Source organism: Coloeus monedula (genome assembly GCF_965178545.1).
Source record: "Coloeus monedula genome assembly, chromosome: 1".
NCBI lineage: Eukaryota > Metazoa > Chordata > Aves > Passeriformes > Corvidae > Coloeus > Coloeus monedula.
This window is the reverse complement of record NC_138781.1, coordinates 61,355,337-61,375,156: the sequence shown is the minus strand read 5'-3', so window position 1 is coordinate 61,375,156 and position 19,820 is coordinate 61,355,337. Positions and strand designations below refer to the sequence as shown.

Below are 19,820 nucleotides of genomic sequence, written 5' to 3'. Positions count from 1 at the left end.
TTTAAACCTCAAAACAGACAGTATAGAGAGGAAGACTAAAATGTCGTTACGAAATGAACCTACCCTCCCGCCCGGGAAATTGTCTGGCAGAGTTTTAAATAGGCCTATTGAATAGTCATAACATAGTTTTAAACAAATTAATGTATCCAGTGAAGATGTAGACAATAACCATGTGATCATAAGCAATATGAAAGCTAGTTTTAGTCTTTAGATACCCATCTTTGATCTGGAGGCAAAGCCTTTAATTCTATAAATAACTGGCTTACAATCTTTAGAATAGTTCAACATATTGAAAATTGTAGGAAATAAGTAAGTTAAGGAAGAATTCCTACTTCTAGAACTGTGCTGTAGCCTCCAAACGGGATAGTTTTAAAATTAAGGTTATTCTTAACGTGTTTTCATACTGTAAACATTTGAGATGCTTATGGCATGTGAAATATGTTTTAATTTTAAATTAGTTGTGGTTTTTCTCTTGCTTCTTCTCACATATTCCTTTGTGTGAACCAAAATGAACATTCTCTCATCTTTCAACAGAATAAAAGATATTAAGGTGCCTTAGCTAGTTCTCATCACTCAGATTTTATAAGTTGGGTTTATTATTTTTACTGCCACTGTAGATTAAAACTAGCTGTAGAACTTAAAACTGATCAATTTGCTTAAGAAGCTTTGTTCCTCTAATAGAGAAGAAAATGTGGAATATGTATGTGAAAACAGAATAATAATTTCTATTAGGGCTAAAATAACTTTGTAAATTACTTAAAATCTGTATGTAGTAATTATATGGTACATTTCTTACTAATGTACTTGTAATTTTGTAAAGCTCTCTATTTTTAATTTCTTAATTTAAACAATTTTGTGCTTTTTTCTACATTAATATGCTAATTGTAAGAAAGACTACTGAACACGGATTAGTAATTATATTAACCTGCCTTATTTGCATCCCCTAGTGTAATATCTTGCCTCAGTCACCCAAATCAGCTGGAATGAGCTCTTCTGACTTGAATGAGTTCGCTTGACAGCATGGATTATTCAAAATGACACATAGCATTAAAAGTGCTAACAGCATGTTGCTCACTTTGCCTTCCCCGTATTATGTCAGGTTTTTTTTCCTTCCTTATGAAATAACTCTGCATTTCTTCTTTCTCAGGAAGATGCAGAGAGGGCCAGATACTCTCACCAGTCCAGTCGACATTCACATTTGGTTTGTGTTCAAACTGTATACTTTTTCTTTTTCATCACAGCTTTTAAAAACCAAACCAAAGGAAAAAAACATTTGGGTTCTGGTTTCATTTTCTAATGGAAAGGATGAAACTTCCAAGTTTTTTAAGTATTTGAAGTCATTATTTTAAGTCACATATAATGTTTAAGTTCATCTGGTATTTTATTTCCATAAATGCTAAAAAGGTAGTTTATTTTTATATGTTTCAATCTTCCAGCCTTTTCTTGCACTTTGAGTATTACTGTGTTTCTGTAGTATTTGTGAAAGAAAAGGTATCAGTACCTTAAGATACAATTTGAAGAAGAGTTTGGTATGATGCAAGGTTCTCTTTCTTTGAGAAGGTGGGAATATATTACTCATTAATGGCAAAAAATTTAGCTGAAGGTTGTAAGGTATCCCCAAGACTGCTAATGAAATATTTATTGTATAGGGTCTTTTATATCATCTTTAGGCCATATACATTGCTAAAGAATGGTTTTATTGAGGATATATAAACATTTTCCTGGTCTTGGATCTGCCTAGAAATCAGTTGGTCATTGATCTGGGTATATAGGCCAGGAAAGGGACAAATTGCTAAAATAAAAGGGTTGGTGTTATTTATTTTGGGAGTTGGAATGAGCTGTTTCCTTGTGTGACTTTTTAAAAAAAGTGATTGTCACTTGCTAAGAGGTCTTGGCAATTAAATGTAGTCTTTGATTAACTGAATTTTGTGTAATGTCATGCAAGTGCTAGAGTTAAGTGTTTCTGCAATTTGCCACACAGGTATTTTTACCAAATAATTTTGAACAGTAAATACTTCATCAAGAAAACATGTAAACTATGCTATGTGCAACAGTTAGAAACTTGTGAGCTGCTACAGATTTGCTCAGATTTGGTCTTGTCTTGGTTGACATAGCAAATACACCAAGATGGAGATTAAGTAATTGGCCATTGTCTAAACAAGAGGGTTTGAATTGGGCAGATAGCTAAGCTCATTTTTGGGAGGTTTACTTAGAATTTCTTTGACTGCCTTAGTTATTTTCTGTCATTCAATGAAGATTAATAGAATTAAATTTAAAAGTTTATTTCATATCTTGATATATTTTTATAATTTCATTCTCAAGAGTTCCTTGGATGTCAGTGCATCTCACAGGAGCAGAGCAAGTACCTCCAAAAGGAGAGATCTTGTGGTGTGTAACCTGGAATGAGCATGCTTTTTATTTAGGATGTGATGTGTTCACACTGTAACATTTTCTGTGTCTACTTACCAAAGCAGTAATTTGGTGAAAGCATGCTTATAGAACATGGTATTAATGGGACTCCTGCAATGATTGATGTAATCAAGCACTTTGTGATAACAAATCTGAGAGCTCAAAGAAAGTGCTAAGTGAAGTTATCTTCAAGACAGAGCACTTACAGGTGTGAAGGGAATTAATCTCTTCAGTGCTCTCTCCCAAGGTCCCCAAAAGAGAAGGAAAATAAAGTGGAAAAAGGTTGTCCATCAGTCTTGATAGGTACAGACATGTTGTTGAAAGTTACGACAGAAAACATTTTTCTCTTTTATGTCGTGATTTTAGAACAGACAAGGCTGAAATACAGAAATTTTGCTTTTTCAGTAATGGGTATTTCTGTACATTTTTGGTGTTCCTAGTTTAGGCGACTTAAACATTTGTTAGTAGACTGTTAAGCTGTTAATAGTTAGTTATAAAAGGTATAAGTTAAGTGTTGGGATGATAATGATTACCTGAGTGATCTGTCTTCATTCTCTTGATGGCAAGGTTGCTTATTGGAGGTAATAAAGACAGAAATTGTTTTAAAAAAATAAATAGTTAAGTTGGTTAAAACTGATACAGTGTCCTATGGGTCCTGTAGGTAATACTTTTAGTAATGCAGAGAGGGACCATAGTCTCTAAATTACATCCATAATATTAAAATACAATTTAAGATATTGTTAATATTGGATGTATTGGAACTATTGAGATAATATGAATACAGTATGAAATAATATTAACTAAATCTGGCATATATTAATTTATAAGCAAATATAAAATCTAAAACTGGGGAATTTCTGATGTTAATTTAATGTCTAGAAGAAATTTTCAGATGTGCCAATAGACAAAAATAAATTATTTTTCTTGCAATCCTCTCATTACTCTCCATTTTGAAAATTACACTGAGCAATGCTCCAGCATGCTACTAGTATATAATGTAATATTTTCAAACTACTTTCTTTTTTCCGTTGTGTTACAAGTAGGCTTAGGTTGATACTAATTTATAGTTTGTATTGTGCATTGCCTAAAGTCAAAATACCTGAACTGGAAAAAAACAAGCTTGCTGTGAAAATGTAAGTTTTTTAAGTTGAAAATAAGAAGTATAAACTTCACAAATTTTGCTGTTACTGAGTGACAAGAAACATGGGACACCGGCTAAACTATTATTACAAAGCTGTTTTTATTAGTATTCTTAAGAGTTGCCAAATCTGGTAGACTCCCATTCTCTTTACACTCAGCAGGCCCTTTCATCACACTGTTCCTTCTTTTTCACACACTTGCTCCTTCTGAAAAAACATGTTTATCCCTTTTCCCCACATTTAATTCCTCCCTGATCACAAAATACTATTTCCCGTTCCTCCTGTAATGTCTTTCATGTGCTGTACCCTGTAGGCAGTGACCTTCCTGTGCCTGTAAGGTGCCCTGGAAAGTCATTCCATCATGATGAGTTGCACAGCTCAACAAGGGTGCTGATGATCCTTTAGACTGCTTTGCATGTGTGGAGATGAGTCTTTTGTTACATAACCTTCTGAATACTGACTCAGTTTAATGAAATCTACCATGTGAGACACTTAAAATTCTGTTACTAAAATCACATGAAACATTTCACATAACCTAGTGCTGTCCAAAATTATCTCACTTTTCATAAATTGGGATGCTGTTGGGGAAAAAGATTAATTTTTATTACGTGTTCCAGCCTCAGAAGGCACTTCAGATAGGATAAATGGCATTCCTTCATGTTTAAATGTTCATAATTAGTGGAGTATGTTTTCTAGTAATTTTCCTGTACGTCTTTTTAATCATTCTTTGGAAAAATGGCAATTTTTTTTAACACTGTGATTTTCATATTAATTTAATTTTCTTTTACTTAAGTGTGACAACGCTAAGGATAGATCTGCAAGATATTTGGTCCCTGTATGTTAATACTTTGCATGTCTTTGAGTGAAGACTGGTTATGTGTTTTGTTTCTAAGGTGTAATGATATTAACGAGTGACTTTGAATTATTGATTTTAAAAAGTATGTAAATTTGTACTACCACATTTTCAGACCTAGAATAGTTTTGTAATTCTAACACTTCCTGTAGACTACATGTATAAATTTTGTCAGGGAGAAAAGACAACTGTCTTGCAGTAAGCACTTTCTAGTATTTAGTTGTTATTTCTAAACTTAGTAGTGAAGTGACATACAGATTAGACTGGGAGGACATTCTTGGGGGAAAAAAGTGTGTATGCATCTATTTGTATTCTCCATTACCACATAGAAACTTTAACTTAATCTAATGGAAAGTTATTTCAGTCCAGAGAAAAAGCAGCTGGTTTCTATATCTTTACTTTAAAAAGTTGTTTCATATTTTTATGAAGTGATAGTAGGTTGCATCACATTCTCAGTGGTATTATGCTGCATAAGATCTATGTGTGTCTTCTAAAGAAAAAAAAAGCATCAAATACCACTAAAAGGAATCTGTAAGCAGCTTAAAAAGCTGTATTTGTTTAAACAGCAGTGTTATCTGAATTAGCTGTAGATAGGCAAGCACAAGATAGTGCTTAAATTAGTCTGTATTGTTAAACTTTTTTAGTTTATTGGTTTAAATTTTTTTGTGAAATATGAGCACTAGCTTTAAGCCAAGCCTATGTTAATGAGAATAGGGTTGATTATAGTTTCACTTACCAGTTCCTTTTAACACAGCAATAGAAGCCTGGCCTATTTTTTTCTAATTTTGTAGTTAGAAATTCCTGTGTTGTTTCTGTTTTAGGTGATAAAAACCTTAAATCCTTATGTTTGACTTCTTTATATTTTAAGATTGAAGATGCTGTTATATAGTGATATTAATTCTCAAAATTTTATTCTTAGAGTCATGCTTACAATGAATCTCATAGTTCAAAGAAGAAAGCTGTTTATTTCCATAAAGGTTTATTGGTTAGTTTTCTAGTGTAATATTCATTATAAATATACTAAGTGTGTATCGTTATGGATAAATTTGTTAGCTTCCTGACATTTGCATAAATGTTTTTAGGAAAAAAGAAACCTCATTTTGATCAGATTCTGACCACAATTTGTGTTTGAAACTGTCTTCATATCAGTGCAATACCATCAATGGAATCAGCTGAATAGAAATCTTGTTCTGTTGGAGGCCTGGAAAAGGCTCTTGGAATTATTTAAAAGTGGCACTTCTGTGGATTAAAGTTTATTCAGTAGGGATGGAGATACGTGTTCTACTATTCCCACTTTGTCCCACATCAGAGAGTTAGAAACATTTTATATGTAGATGTACAGCAGATTGAATTTGCCATAGACCTTGATGTTAACCCAGTGATTTACTGAGAAAGGCATGTGGATTATTGCGATGTTGCAGAAACTATTCTAGAAAGTTCGGTGTACAACATGTGAATATAGTGCCAATAAATGAAATATTTTGGATATAATTTTTCAGACAGTTTTTGGTGCTGATGAATTAGCAATTGCATTAGGGGTTGGGGTGTTAGGGACCGAGTCTGGAGAGCTGGCCAGAGTAACGACACGTACACTGATATGATTTGAGCATCGTTCTGCCTTTATTGTTTAACTATGCCAACTTATATCTACTTTTGCAAAGATTCACGCCCAGTCCCTCTAGGCAGCCTCTAATCCGTGGGGGAGCCGACCAGTGCATAACTTTGCCAAGGACTCTCAGGGCTGCCTGCAGCCAGGTGCTTTCCAGGGTTGCCTGCAGCCAGGGGCCAGTTCAGGGGTTTTTCCTCAGCAACCCTGGGTTGTCCAGTCTTTCCAGGGATATCATATGCCCCTGTTCCGCAAGGAATCCCTCTACATTGGGGAGGTCAGAATAGCAGTGGACATTTGTGTTGAGACTAGACTGAAGTAATTTTGTATTTACTTATTATTGTATTACAGCATTTATCCATGTACTTTTGAGGTGCTATTTTCTTGTTCTCTTAGTTCCTAAACAAAGGAGTAATGTGAATATTTCTGCTTTTTATTGCCTATTGCTGTATTCTGCAGGCACTACTTTCTGCCATGTTTTCGTCTGTCTGGTTTTTCTTTTTTGTATGTGTGTATGAATTTTTTGCCTCACGTGCATGTATATGCAATTTGTGTAGAGAGTGTCAAAAACCAACAGAAATAAGCCAAATTATAATTGCTAGACTTTCACTATGTGCACTTGGTGTAAGGAATAGTGGTAGGGCACAGGCTAATGCTGGCGTCACATAAACATCCAGCCCCTATTCAATTATCAGGAATTTCTGTTATCCTGTCTCCCCAAAATGCTTTGATTTATGATGGTATATAATGGAAAAAAGATATAGTAAATAATTGTACTAATTATTAGCAAGTCTTGTCAGTTATGTTTTTCATTTATTTCTTACTACACTTGTCAGGCTTTTGGGGTTTTCTTATTTATTCTGGAGAAAAAATACCAAAATTTATTTTGTTTGAGCATGGCATTAGAAATACAGATAATGCTGATATACAGAGTACATAGTAGTTTGGGGGGTTTTATTCTTTACTTGCTTAAGAACGTTATATGGATTTTGGGTCAACAGTAGGGAAAACTTCACAGCATTCTGCTCAAGTTCTAAGCTTGGGAGCACTTGGGCAATGTTAAGATAAAACTTCTGTTTGCAAGGTCTACAAATGCAACCTTTGTTTTCTCTCTTCTTTTCTTCCTCACCCCTCAGAGTGAAATTTACTATGATCAAAGAAATTATAGCAGCCTTGGATATAGTAAACCAGTTCCTTCCTACCATATTCGGGTCTGTCTCCTCTTTCTATATTAATTTCCTTATTTAAATAAAATATGTATATGTGGGTTTGCTTACTTATGCCGTATGATGCTAACTTATTTCTCTATGACACTTCAAATTACCGCAGTTAAAAATAGTTAGTTGTATTTTTTGCTCGTAAGGGTTGTGTTTTATAAAATTAATGTATAACACGCAGGTTACTCTGCTCTGCATGTGAGGTTTTGGATTTAAAATAACTTCTGTTTCATGATTCTGTATGATATGCAGAAAACAACCAGCAGCTGTGACAGTTGCTCTTTCAAATTCCCATCTTCTAAAAACAACAAAAAAAGTCTTAAATGTTTAGCACCATTGCACTACTTTTTTTCCATCTAAACAACTAAACACCTATTTGTCATGAGATGAGTAATACCTTCTGGTACCTGCAGCTACAGTCATGGCCAGGTTTAAATAGCTAGCTAGAGGAAACTGACACGTTATTTGAAAACTACTTAATTTTTTGCACTCTCTTCCACAAATCTACTTGCAAGAATACTAGATTGCTTTAATAATGTTTAAATTGATTTCAAAGGTAACAGGGTTTTGTGGAGGCTCTTCCACTCTTTTCTGAAAGTTTCTGTCTACTACAGAATTAAAATTTAGTATTTAAATCTTTAGAACTTTTGCAGAATATAGAGCAATAAATTAAAAAAAATTATATATGCAGAAAAAGTATTTCTGATTTGTTCTGTTCTTCACATTATAGTCATCTTCTCTACACAGTGATCCAGCAGCACCAACTAGGAGTTACAGGGTTAGTACAACGTAAAATAATATCTCACTTATCTTTACATGTTTGAATGGCTCACAGAAATGTAAAATTACACTTTTCTTCATAGGTGTCTCCTTTAAACACTGGTTTGATAAGAAGTATCAGTTTGGTTTGTAAGCACCATTTGCATGGTTGCCTTAAACTTGTATTGTATGGCCATGAGGCTTGACAGTATTACATGTGCATTTCTTGGATATTTTTAGAGTTGAATTTGCTGTGTCTCATTTTCTGGAGGCATTAATTTTCTTAACATTGTTAAATTGCCTCTTTAAAGTATTTTAGTAGTTACCGTTTTACTGCTCTTTTTACAGACAAGCATAGAGCTGGTGAATGCAGCAATGATGTTGAAGAACACTGGGATTAGAACAAATTAATTCAAGCATACTAAGTAACAGCTGCATGTATAATACTAGAAAAAGTATTTAAAGCAGTTAAGCATTTGGATAGAAAAGTCATCAGGAGATTACTGAAATTTGTGGTAAACACACCTTGAATACTTTTAAATAGGATGCCATATTTAAATTTAATAAACATACAAAAATGCAATAGCATGAAAACCTAATCTGTATCTTAACAAAATAAAAAGCTGGTAGTGCCTAAGAATAGCTAAGATAGCTCTACAAAAAATTACCTTTAAAAAGTGACATGCATGTCTGAAACTTTATGCCTTTTGCTGCTATAGTAGTTCAAATCCATCTTACACTGCCATTTAGAGACACGCTAAACCTATGTAAAAAATCATCAAATATTATGTAGTATTTTTAAGTAGTTAGATTTTTTTTGCACTTGGATTGCAAACAGATGATTTACCTTTTTTTGGCTTTGTGTATGTTCTCAAGAAAACACTAGAAGATTCAATGAGAGAACAAGACCATAAAGACTCCTATTACATATAATTCTGATATACATATAATTCTGGTTTCTGCTAGAGGTTTCTTCATAGATAGGGGCAAAGCAGCATGAAACTGTAATTTTTTTTCTTTTTAAGTTGCATTGCTCAGAGCTGCTTTTATTATCCAATGCATAAATAGATTCAGCCTTGCACCTTTAAACATTCTATTTCAGGAGAATGTGCGTCGGTGAACACAGAATAAAACCGATAAGTGTACAGCATAGCTTCAGTTCCCAGGGTGTGTTAAAACTTCTGCAGGCTTCAGAGCAGTTAAAACCAAACTGCAATTTAAATATTTAATTCAAGTATGTAAATAGTTAAGATTTGATTTTTTTTTTAACTATTTGGCTGTTTTTTAAGGGAATTCTTTGAGTGACACATGGAAATAGACATGCCTAGTAGTAATAGTAAATGCTGCTGAGAATCTTTAAAAATTGTTTGTTTTATTAAAAAGTATGCTACTAACTGCGAATGCATAGATAGGGTAAAAGAGTACGTGACTGTGCATAGGAATTACAGTGTATGAGTATGGCATGATAATTGCTCAGACTGGATATAAATCGTACTTCATTCCCTCTTTCTCAGCCCTCGTTGTGTGGTGATGGATGACATAACTCATTAGTTCTCGCACTCTTAGTGTAATAGGCCTTTGGTTGTTTATTGTCTTTTCTGCAGACAAAAATCTATGAAGGTTGTGAAAGTATGCTTCATAACTTTTCTTTAGCCATCTGAATACAGTTATTCTTCAAGAGCAAGCTCAGTCCGAAGTAGTCCTGTGGTGAGCATTCCTATGCATGATTTGCTGAATGCTTTGATATGAACACATTAGCAATTATGAGTACATCCACCTGGGATGGTTTCACTGACCAACACACAGACTTGATTTTTCTGTTCCACATAAGAAGTTTTAATTTCTCAGAAATGTGATTTTTAGCAAGATGTAAATTTTTAGCAGTAAGACAGTAAGCTGTAGACAAAATAAGGAATTTGTTTTTCTAAATATCTTTATAATGTTTGTAATAAACAACTAGTAACTGTAGTACATTGTTGGGGTTACCACCCTATGTCATTGTTGGAGTTACCACCCAGTATCCAAAATGAGAGAAATGAATTTCTATATCTGTATTGTATTAAGTGTCATTCCAAAGTTGGCTTTTTGTGCTGCAAAGTGATTTTAAATGGTTTTATTTTGCTTCTGCCTCAGAACAATTGTCTAAGTTTCATTGATACATCTGCTCATTTGTCATGCTACACAAAACAAAGAAGTGATCAGTGTTCTAGTATGGGCTAAATTGAAACGTTCAGTCCTTTTTTAAATTTCATACATATTAACAGTGTTATAGGTACTAAACAAAACCACATTTGTCAGAAACTAATGATTTTAGCTACAAGAGATATCAGAGTGAATTTTTGAGGGTGTAGGAAAAAGGTAATTTTGCTATGCTTTATGAAGTTCTAAAACCTAACAGGTATTGACCTACATTTGTAATCTCCTGCACTGTGAAAACACTCCTTAGAGATTCATTTCTTAAAAGTATATACTTTTAGATATATAGGAATATATATATCAGATCTCACCATGTATATGTTATACCAATAATGCCAAGGTAACATCCACTCACACTAGTGAATGCTTAATAGAGTTCAAAGTGTTTGTTTAATGAAATAATTCCGAAAAGCAGATGAGGTAAAAGTCTTATGAATAATTTAACATTCATTTCATACTGTTTCTGTGGCTTGTATTTTGGTTTTACTCTGGATAATGCATTTGAAGTCAGCTTAGTACACCCTGGAAATCAGAAGAGAAAGTAGGAGAGATGGAAAATTTGAGATACTGTGAGATACTTGGGAGATACTGTATGATGCTTCTCCATCTTAAAATGTATTGGTTTTCATGAACCCATTGGGAAAGATACTAGGAGTACAGAAAGTATAGAAGGAGGAACAGCAAGGTTTATCAGATATATGGACTTTTCAACAGCACAGAGAAGTGGATTTTGAATGAGAGACCAGTGTTGTTGTAGATTGTAGCCCAAGTTGTTTGTTCTTTTGCTGTAATCATAATAAATAAGAATTCTCTTCAGTATCTTTATACTTTGTGAAATGCTAGTGAAATAGGAAAGTTTAGCCAAATTTCCAACTATCAAAATTTATCTGCCTAGTTACATTTAAAGAAAATTTGGATACTATTTTAAATACAGATGTAGCTTTATAGCTGGAAAATTTGTTGTCGGAGAAATAGAACATAACATAGACAACATATACAAATTCTGTAGTCCTAAAATAGCGTAATCTGAGCCAGGTTTTCATCAGTAAGCTGTTTTTTATATAACTGTTGTATATGTAACTTCTGGACATCTCACTGTCTTTTAATCAGAATGAGGCTACACATGCATCAAGTATGAAGAATTTTTTTTTTTTTTTAATGGTGAGAATTGGATAAGGACAATATATTTTCAAACTGTTCATATAAGGATTTTTTCTCCTATAATCACTTTCAAAACTAAATACAATGTTCACGATAACTTTCTGCCTTTTGAAGTAGAATATTGTCAGCAAGCTTATGATAAATCCACTCTTCTCATTAAATACTGTGTTTTACATGCATAATGTTTCTCAGTTGAATATTTTACTTGAATTTCCCATGGCAGATGTAATTGCTGTAATGAGCTTAGATGTATTTTGCCTTTTTTTACAAGCAATGTGTAGCACTAGCATTTTTTCCCCACCTTTTTAGGTGCCTGTCTGACATACATCTTTGGGGAGTAATCTTACCTTCTAGTGTAAGACATCTTAAACTTATGAATGAGAAGAAGCCCAGATTATAACTAGCACTGTTGGTTTTGTGTTGATTTGAAAAAAGACAACATTTGTAGAGAAAAATAAAAATTTTTATTTATCAACTTATATAATCTGTCTTTTATGATCTGAAAACTTTTTTTTTAAGGTAATTTTTGTAGTTTGTGTTTGACCCTAAATTAGTACTAAACCCTTTGGTATCTGGTTGCATGTTTTTTATATTACTCTAATTGAGGAAATTGAATCAATAATAAATGTTAATTGTTTTTAGTGCAATAATGGAGATTTAAGGTAGGATTTTTTGTTCTTTAATAAACTTTTGTGCATTCAGTGGTGTCATCTTCAGTTCTCTTTTACCTACTCCTTATCTTTTGAAGTCCTCTGATTTTTCTGATCAAAGTGAAACTGCTGCTGACTATTTTAGTCGTTCCAGCCGCAGGGGAAGCATTGTTTCTGATGCAGATGACAGCCAAGTTTTGACTAGTGTGAGTGTAATGCTTTTATTTACACTGTGGTGAATACAGCAAATTTACTAACTATGGATTTTCTTCTCATACTCTGAAAGAGTAAATACTTACATGAAAGCATTTTAAATTACTTAATTGCAAATAGGTTTATTGTGGGGTTGGGGCTGGTTTTTGTATAAAAATGTACTGAGTGAATTTTTAAAAAGCATGCTGCTTTATTTTAAGGGAGATTTTGCCTGTTGCTAGAAGCATGTGACAAGTGTAACACTTCACATTTTTGTGTGTGTGTGATAAGCTTAACAATCTCTTAAAGACCCAAACATTTTATATTTTTTTTCTTACGGAAATTAACAATGCTAAGGGGGTTTGTGTACTTTTGGAATACTATTACTTCTTTAAGTGACAAAAATACTTAAAACTGTGCCCACATTAATGCATTTTAGTGTTCATTCATCCCGTATGAGATTTTGTCAGGATCCATTACTGAAACACTCCTTGTTTGCTATGCACTTGTACTGAATCCCATGTCAATCAACAGATCATGTTACAGGAAAATTACTGTGGTGGTTTTCCTGTGCATCTCCCTTTAGGCTGAACATTGTTTATACCAAACCTAGCCACCTTCTCTTGCTGCTGTAAGTTCTAAAAATTCTTTTTACTTGCAGTCAAAAATTTGTGTTTAATAGCATGGAGAAAAAAGGGAAATTTCTGTTCTTAGGTATATCTTTTGAAATAGCAGTCAGGGTTAGCACGTGCAGTAGGTAGGCAGAGAGGCTGAGAGCACTTGTGTTTATTTAGTTGAGCAAAAGGAATGCTGTGTGTTGATCAGCAGTGTGTAAGTGCTTGCTTAAGTGAGAGCTGAAGTCTTCGTACCCTTGCCAAGCAGTGCAACAAGGGCCAGCAACTTCACGCTGCAGTTTAGGAGTTCAGATGAGACATTCCAAGAAGCTCCACAAGGAGGTTATTGTTGCAGTCTGTCAGGTTACTGCAAGGCTGGAGAGCCTCTTGTGTTCCGGAGCTGGTGAGACTTAGCTAGATCAAGACACAGCTGTCCTGGACTATTGGCTGTGGTTCTGCTTTAAATGGGAGACTGAGGGGTAGAGTACTCCTGCAACCACTTTCTGTGACTTTGCATTTAGATGATACTTTAATACAGTTACAGTGCTATATAACCTGTAATAATTCGTGTTATTTATGACCTGTACATTCTCAAATCATGAGAGACTAACCATTTATCCAGCTTAAACTTTAGCTTTTTTTTCCCCATAATAAAGCTGACTTTCTGAAATTAATGCTCTGCTAAAAGAAATACGGAGGCTGAGACTGGAAGTTATGCTACCTTCTCAGTTGCTTGTGTTATCATCATCATTATGTGTTAGTAGATTCCAAATTTATATTTTTATTTAGGTTAGTCTAAATGTATCCTTCAGATCAATTGGATTCTTCACATCATTTTATAGTCATACTGGTGACAAATATTTACAATCTATAATTTCAGTACATCATTGGAGGTGGTGAATTTGTCAGGAAGAAGCAATGATGCTTTTATAGAAACCACAGTAGGAGGGGAAAAAGAAAGATCTTATAAAGTAGTGTTTGTTTCTTCTGTGATTGCAATAGGCTTCCGAAACTCTTTTCTCTGGCATGGAGAAAAACAGGTGTTCTTTGAGAAGCAAGATACATGAGATACCATACTAAATATGTGTCTAATACCACATATTTTGATTCATAGAAATGTAGAAAATGTGGACATCTACAATATAATTTTGCAGTAGCAGAATTTCCTAAGTAGGAAGGAAGTGTGGTAGTTCTTTTACTTAGTCTTCAGTACATAAAATATTAATTGAAATTATTTTATAGGTTGCTTTTACTTAGTACACTTTAGTTATAGGCTTCTACCTGAACCGATTTTATTGTGATGCAATTGCAGGTTTCACTAAAGAGATTGAAGGTACAAATGTGTTTTCTATTGATTAGGACGTTCACACTGCTGTCACTGACTGCCTTAAGTGTACTTGCATGAAGCTTTGCATCTGTTATGCCACCAAGTGTTGTAGTGATTACTCTGTTGAAATTTAAAATAGTAAAACATGTTTTGTTGTTCTGTACTGGTAATGACTTTTTAAAAACATTAAAGAGAAGTTTCTGGCTTTTTCTTTACAAGCAGTCATTTATTTTGCGATTGAGGTAAAAACTACTTTTTTAGGCTGAATATTGTTTTTCCTGTATTGATCTTTGCTAACATCTGGAATTTTTAAAATTATTTAATTTTTAAATATTTTTGAACAAAAGATGCTGATTCAGTAGTCTCTTATTACAAAAGGTAATCATGTTCCCTATTCTCTTTCAGCTGGAAGAAAAGAGTGAAAAATCACATTCAGAAATATTTTCAAGGGTAAGAGTTTTTAATTTAAGAATTACTTAAAGTCAGTGTTCATCCACAAATTCACAAGTGTTGAAATAGTTCAAAAAGTATAAATGCTGTGTATTTTTCGTCAAGGTTAGCTTGCAAAGATATTTTTAGATATACTTTTTTATTGCCCAAAATTAATGCTTTGTGCCTTTTATTTCTTGAGGAAAAAAAATTATTCTTTAGTTTACTTTTGGCCAGTAATAATTTTCTATACAATTTATTTTTCATGTGAGAAATACTTAACAGGAAAGGCTAAAATTTAAGAGGCTAAGGCTATAAAAATCTATATGGTATATTTTCACTGTAGGCTTTCTTCTGAATCCTGTATGGCAGAAATCATAATTTTTAGTAATATTGTAAATGTCTATAGTATTTCAGCACTAATAGCTATCTTATGAATGTCTTCTGGACAGATGACTCAAAATTGTAATGTTCTGATACACTAAGTCATCAACAAGAGACCAATATTTTACCAAGAAAAACACAAATGCTGGAAGTTAAGCAATGGAAAACACTGTCTGTAAGCTAATATTAAGAAAAACAAGAGAGAAAACTCTTCTGTGACTGTGAAGAAATTTACAAAGAGTATTGTCAAGTATACCAGAAATAACCATATGATTCCTGATACAATGTTTTTCCCTTTTTTTAAGCCCTCATCTCGCAATTCAGTAAGTGCAACTCCTCTGAGTGGCAACTCATCTAGGAGAGGAAGTGGAGATGCAAGTAGTCTGGTGGATCCTGACGCCTCCCTCAGTGAATTACGGGTAAATTGCATTTTCAGAGAATTTGGAGCTAGTTGAAATAGGAAGATTGTTTTTAAATACAGAACTTCTCTAATAATAAGAAAATGTTATGAGGATGTAATTTGCAATCATGAAGGATTTCTTTACTTTCTTGGTAATTTATCTTGGTATTTTTTGTGCTCATAATTATTGTTTAAGAGTTTAGGTTATTAAGATAAGACTTTTTAATGTCAAATTTCAAACAATTCTGACCTATTTGAGATGGCTTGGAGTCAGGGTTATAAAAAAACCCTTAATTTCCATCAAGTTGCTGTGAATTAATTATAATTTTTGGGAATTGTTGCAGGCTTTGTCATTTGACAGAAGTGCATGTAAACCCTTTAATGCTTTTTTGACTTTAAATTATTTCCCCATACTTCTTACGCAATGGTTCATTCCTATGTCCTGCAGGATATCTATGATCTTAAGGACCAGATACATGATGTAGAAGGGAGATACATGCAGGGACTTAAAGAATTAAAGGTATCAGGGCTCCTCCCAAGCATGCATTCTGAATGGGTGTTTCTGGGTAATGGAGTTATCACTGGTTTCACTAACATACAGTGGCTTCACTAACAAATTTTAGAATTTCTTTAAAGCATGTCTCTAATTTTTAATGCATGAAGAGCATCAGGTTAAAATGTACATGAGATTGCATATGTTCATTGTTTCATTAATGTTAGAAGTATTAAACGTTGATATTTTTATGTATATAGGTGTTATCTGATAAGATAATGAGATATTCAGTTTATATTTTTAGAGGTTTGTTAGCAAATAAACAGATACACAAAATAATTACTAGGTATCAAATGGGGAACAAAGAAATGGGAGATAATTACAGCAAAGAACTTAAGAATTAGTCTTCCAACTTTCAGCAAATACTTCATATTATAAAGCAAAACCAAAATAATAATTTTGAAAGATGTACTGCAATAATTTGGGCAGGCATATTGCTTGCAGGAGAAAATTAATTTTGTTTTAATTCTTTACCATTAAAAAATAACTTCTATTTATGCTTATGGTTTATATTCTCCCATTATTTTCTCTAAACCACAGGTTGTTTTTTTCAGCATTAGGTTAATGAGTGCTAAGAAAACTTTCCTGTCTGACAATCTAGCATGCACTGTGGTAGTCACATCCCCACCACCCCAGACTTTCACTGCTGGGAGTGAAACCCCTGTGAGTCACCCAGTGAGTGAATGGGTGCTGCACTAGACTGGCTACACACACCATTCTCACACTGTCAGTCAAGGTCTCCTTGACTCAGCCACAGGTTTCCCATAACAGAGCCTCAGACGTCTGATTTCTCTCTGAGTACTTCAATCATGGCACAGTCACACATAACCAACTCGAGATCAAGCTGGGTGCTGCCAAGGAGGGACCCTGAACCAAACAGTCCCTGGACTTTTGTATCCGCAGTCCATGCACACAGTAGTCTGGGGTCCTCCTGCTGAGCTGTTGGCTCCTGCTGTATCTCTGAGTGGCCGGTCACCTGGCTGGTGCCACAGGTTCCCATGCCCTTTGTTGTGCAAAGGGGTCAGTGCCAGATCACTGCTCTTGCTGGGGACTCCAGCCATTTCCCCACACACAGGGTGCAATCTGCAGTTTGCACTGCAGCAGCACACTGAACTACTTGGACTAGGTGTAGTCTTCCATGTGAGATTTGTCTGTATTTTGACTTGTTTAAACTAGTATGTAGGTGTTTCTTTTATACATTTCCACACAATTAACAGCATAGTAAATTTAAAATAATCATACTTTTCACTGTTTTGTATTGAAGGGAGATGGAATTCAACAAGTTATGGGGCTTACAAATCTTGTTCAGGATATTTGTTCTGTTCTCTTTCCTGTTGTCTAATTGTGAATTGTTTCATGTAAAACTAAGGAGAACTTTTCATATTTGTTTTATATCAATATAGAGACTGAATTGAATGAATGCTTCTTGTATTAGAGCATGTAACAGTGATGTATTTATCAGCTTCCTTGAATTTCTTCAATTTAACAATTTATTAGATTATATAGTAAGGGGAAAATATGTAATATGAACTGTTTAGAGTAGCAAAAATATTACCTCTTTAAAGAATAACTTTACCTTTAAAAGTAACTTTCAACCTAATAGCAATAGGCTCAGATGAAGTATGTTTTGGTTTAGTTATATTGCCATATGACTATTAAAAGGACTTCAAAGAATAGTAGATTATAAGATTATTAGACATAGACATATGAGACACAGATGGAGTGTAATGTGAAACTGCTTCATATCTTCAGAATGGATCTATGTCACAATGACCACCACTGACCACTGCCCAGGCTAGCCCCTGTGGTGTGCAACAGGAGTGGGGAGCAGCTGGAGGCTCTTGGCTTTAAAGCTGCTCCTCAGGAGTTCAGCTCTGCCCAGGGGAGCTGAAGCTCCAGGCACAGTGGCTATCAGCAGTTCGGCCGAGGGAGAGGATAAAAAGTAGCAAGGAGGCTTCCCACACGGTATAATCCAAGTTTATGGGAAGCAACTCCCAGGAGACAGGCCTCGAGCAACTCCAGGGAACCTCTTATAAAGGGAGGTGTTACAATGGGGGTGGCTTAACTGGGGACCAATAGAAATCTCTAAGGGAGGGATATGGACGAGGATAGACATTTCCTTGGGCCAACAGCCTCAAGGGGAGGAGGGAAAGGGATCACATGCCCCAATGGGGCATCGAGGTTTAGGGGATTTCCAGAGGGGGGAGGTCTCTAGAGAGGTAGGGTCTCAGGGGATTGACGAGGACCATATAAGGGTAAACTGGGAGGTTTCAGGTGATGGACACTGAACCTTTGGGAACAACAGGAGGGGTTTGGGTGATTGATAGGGAAAGAGCTAGAACAAGGGGAGGAGAACAACCATGTAGGGAGCACCCGGGGAGCGGCTTGGGTCTGGGGCAAACCAACTGGGAATAGGAGTGGGGAAGGTAGGGATGAACCATTGGGGTACAGAAAACTTATATAAAAATACAATAAAGGTATCGCATCACCACAGATCTAACTCTCACACCTTTATGTGTTTGTCAGCATCTCATGACTACTATTCTGACTCATGGCTAATGGATTATTATTTATTGTAATCCATTACAGTTACCAAAGAGCGCAGTGTACAATATTAAGCTCTTCATCTATGCTTGGCTTTCAGAATTGAACTGCATTTTGATGGTATTGCTAATACTGAGTAATACGTTCCTAAGTTAATTCTCATTCCATAGAGATTATTTAGGGAACCTTTTTTTTATTAGGAAGGTACTGCCTTTTTCTCAACTTGTACTTGATCAGTTTTGTCTTTTGTATGTTATAGGAGAGTTACTAGGATACCTGCATTTACACTGTGTTTAAATTGGGGGTTTTGGTTGGTTGGTTGGGTTTTTTCCAGTAGTTGACTAATGGGGATTTGTAATCACACTACCTTGTGAGTTCTCTGGTTGCCCTTATGCTGATAAAAGTGTGGGTTTTACCTGGCTACAAATATGCTGGGTGTCAGCAGAATAAACTCTAATGTGGCTAGTTCTGGTTTAGTTAGGTCTTCAAATCTTTTCCTATCTCAGTTTGATTCAATTTTGTTGCTTCTTTGTATATTTCTTTGCATCGACTGGAAAGGAATACTGTTTCTTTCCTCAAAATTTTTCTTTTATGCTGTTAACAATGCACTCTCTTGATGTCTGTTGGCTTGAATCATCTTGTTCTAGCCAAGCAAGCTAATTTTTATAGCACTTTGACTTTACTGAAAAGTTGTGGGTGGTATTTCTTCATATCTTTAGGTTATATGCAGAGCCTTATCTATTTTCATTCCATCCCATTCCCACTGCTTCTTCCTTAAAAATCCTACAGCCTCCTTCAAGTGTTTCAGAAATTATTTCAAGTCAAACTGGAAGACTTCGTGAAACTACGTGGAATTCTTGAACCATGGGGAACATGTATAATACTTGAAAAGAAGACAGTTGCAAAGAACTCTTTGCAATGTTTCAGGTTTTTTAACCTGTTAGAGACTTAGACATAACTTAGCTTCTCTCAGAAGCAGTTTTCACTCTTTAGTATCCAAATCAATTTATTCCTCTTCTGTAACTGCAGATTCACCCTCCTCTCTCCCTGCCATTACTTTTTTGATTAATGACATTCTAATACAATGTTTTAAACCCCAGCCTAGTCTTGTCTTTAAGGATGGAGTCCTGGAACATGTGGCATACAGTAAGAGGCTGAGAAAATAGACATTGATAAATCTGGGAGGAGTTGTTGGCAATATTGTTGCTGTTTTCAGCGTGTCTGATAGGAGGCTGTGGAGAATAGAGGGCAGACTTCTTTGCAAGGGAAATATGCAACAGACAAAAGTTGTGTTGTAAGAGTAGAAATTCCAATTAGAAAAAAGAGTTTTCACAAGGAAAGTAAACACTGGTGCAGGTCATCCAGCAAGGTTGACCATCTGCAGTCT

The 19,820-nt window shown here is 34.8% G+C and overlaps 1 protein-coding gene across 8 annotated transcripts in view; it reads left to right on the top strand.

Moving 5' to 3' along the window:
• LRRFIP2 (LRR binding FLII interacting protein 2) overlaps positions 1-19,820 on the top strand; it is a 61,279-nt gene that overhangs the window by 24,092 nt on the left and 17,367 nt on the right. For 5 of the 8 annotated variants that reach the window (XR_014226832.1, XR_014226833.1, XR_014226834.1 and 2 more), the window contains 9 exons: positions 1,148-1,201; positions 2,323-2,388; positions 7,144-7,218; positions 7,955-8,002; positions 9,637-9,690; positions 12,089-12,196; positions 14,529-14,573; positions 15,242-15,355; positions 15,785-15,856. Coding sequence is in view for 5 of the 8 variants with exons in the window: in XM_082291009.1 (XP_082147135.1) it covers positions 1,148-1,201; positions 2,323-2,388; positions 7,144-7,218; positions 7,955-8,002; positions 9,637-9,690; positions 12,089-12,196; positions 14,529-14,573; positions 15,242-15,355; positions 15,785-15,856 (636 nt within the window). In the remaining 3 variants the exon portion in view is untranslated. The remainder of the gene's footprint in view (positions 1-1,147; positions 1,202-2,322; positions 2,389-7,143; positions 7,219-7,954; positions 8,003-9,636; positions 9,691-12,088; positions 12,197-14,528; positions 14,574-15,241; positions 15,356-15,784; positions 15,857-19,820) is intronic. The other 3 variants (XM_082291010.1, XM_082291011.1, XM_082291013.1) reach the window with 3 other exon arrangements.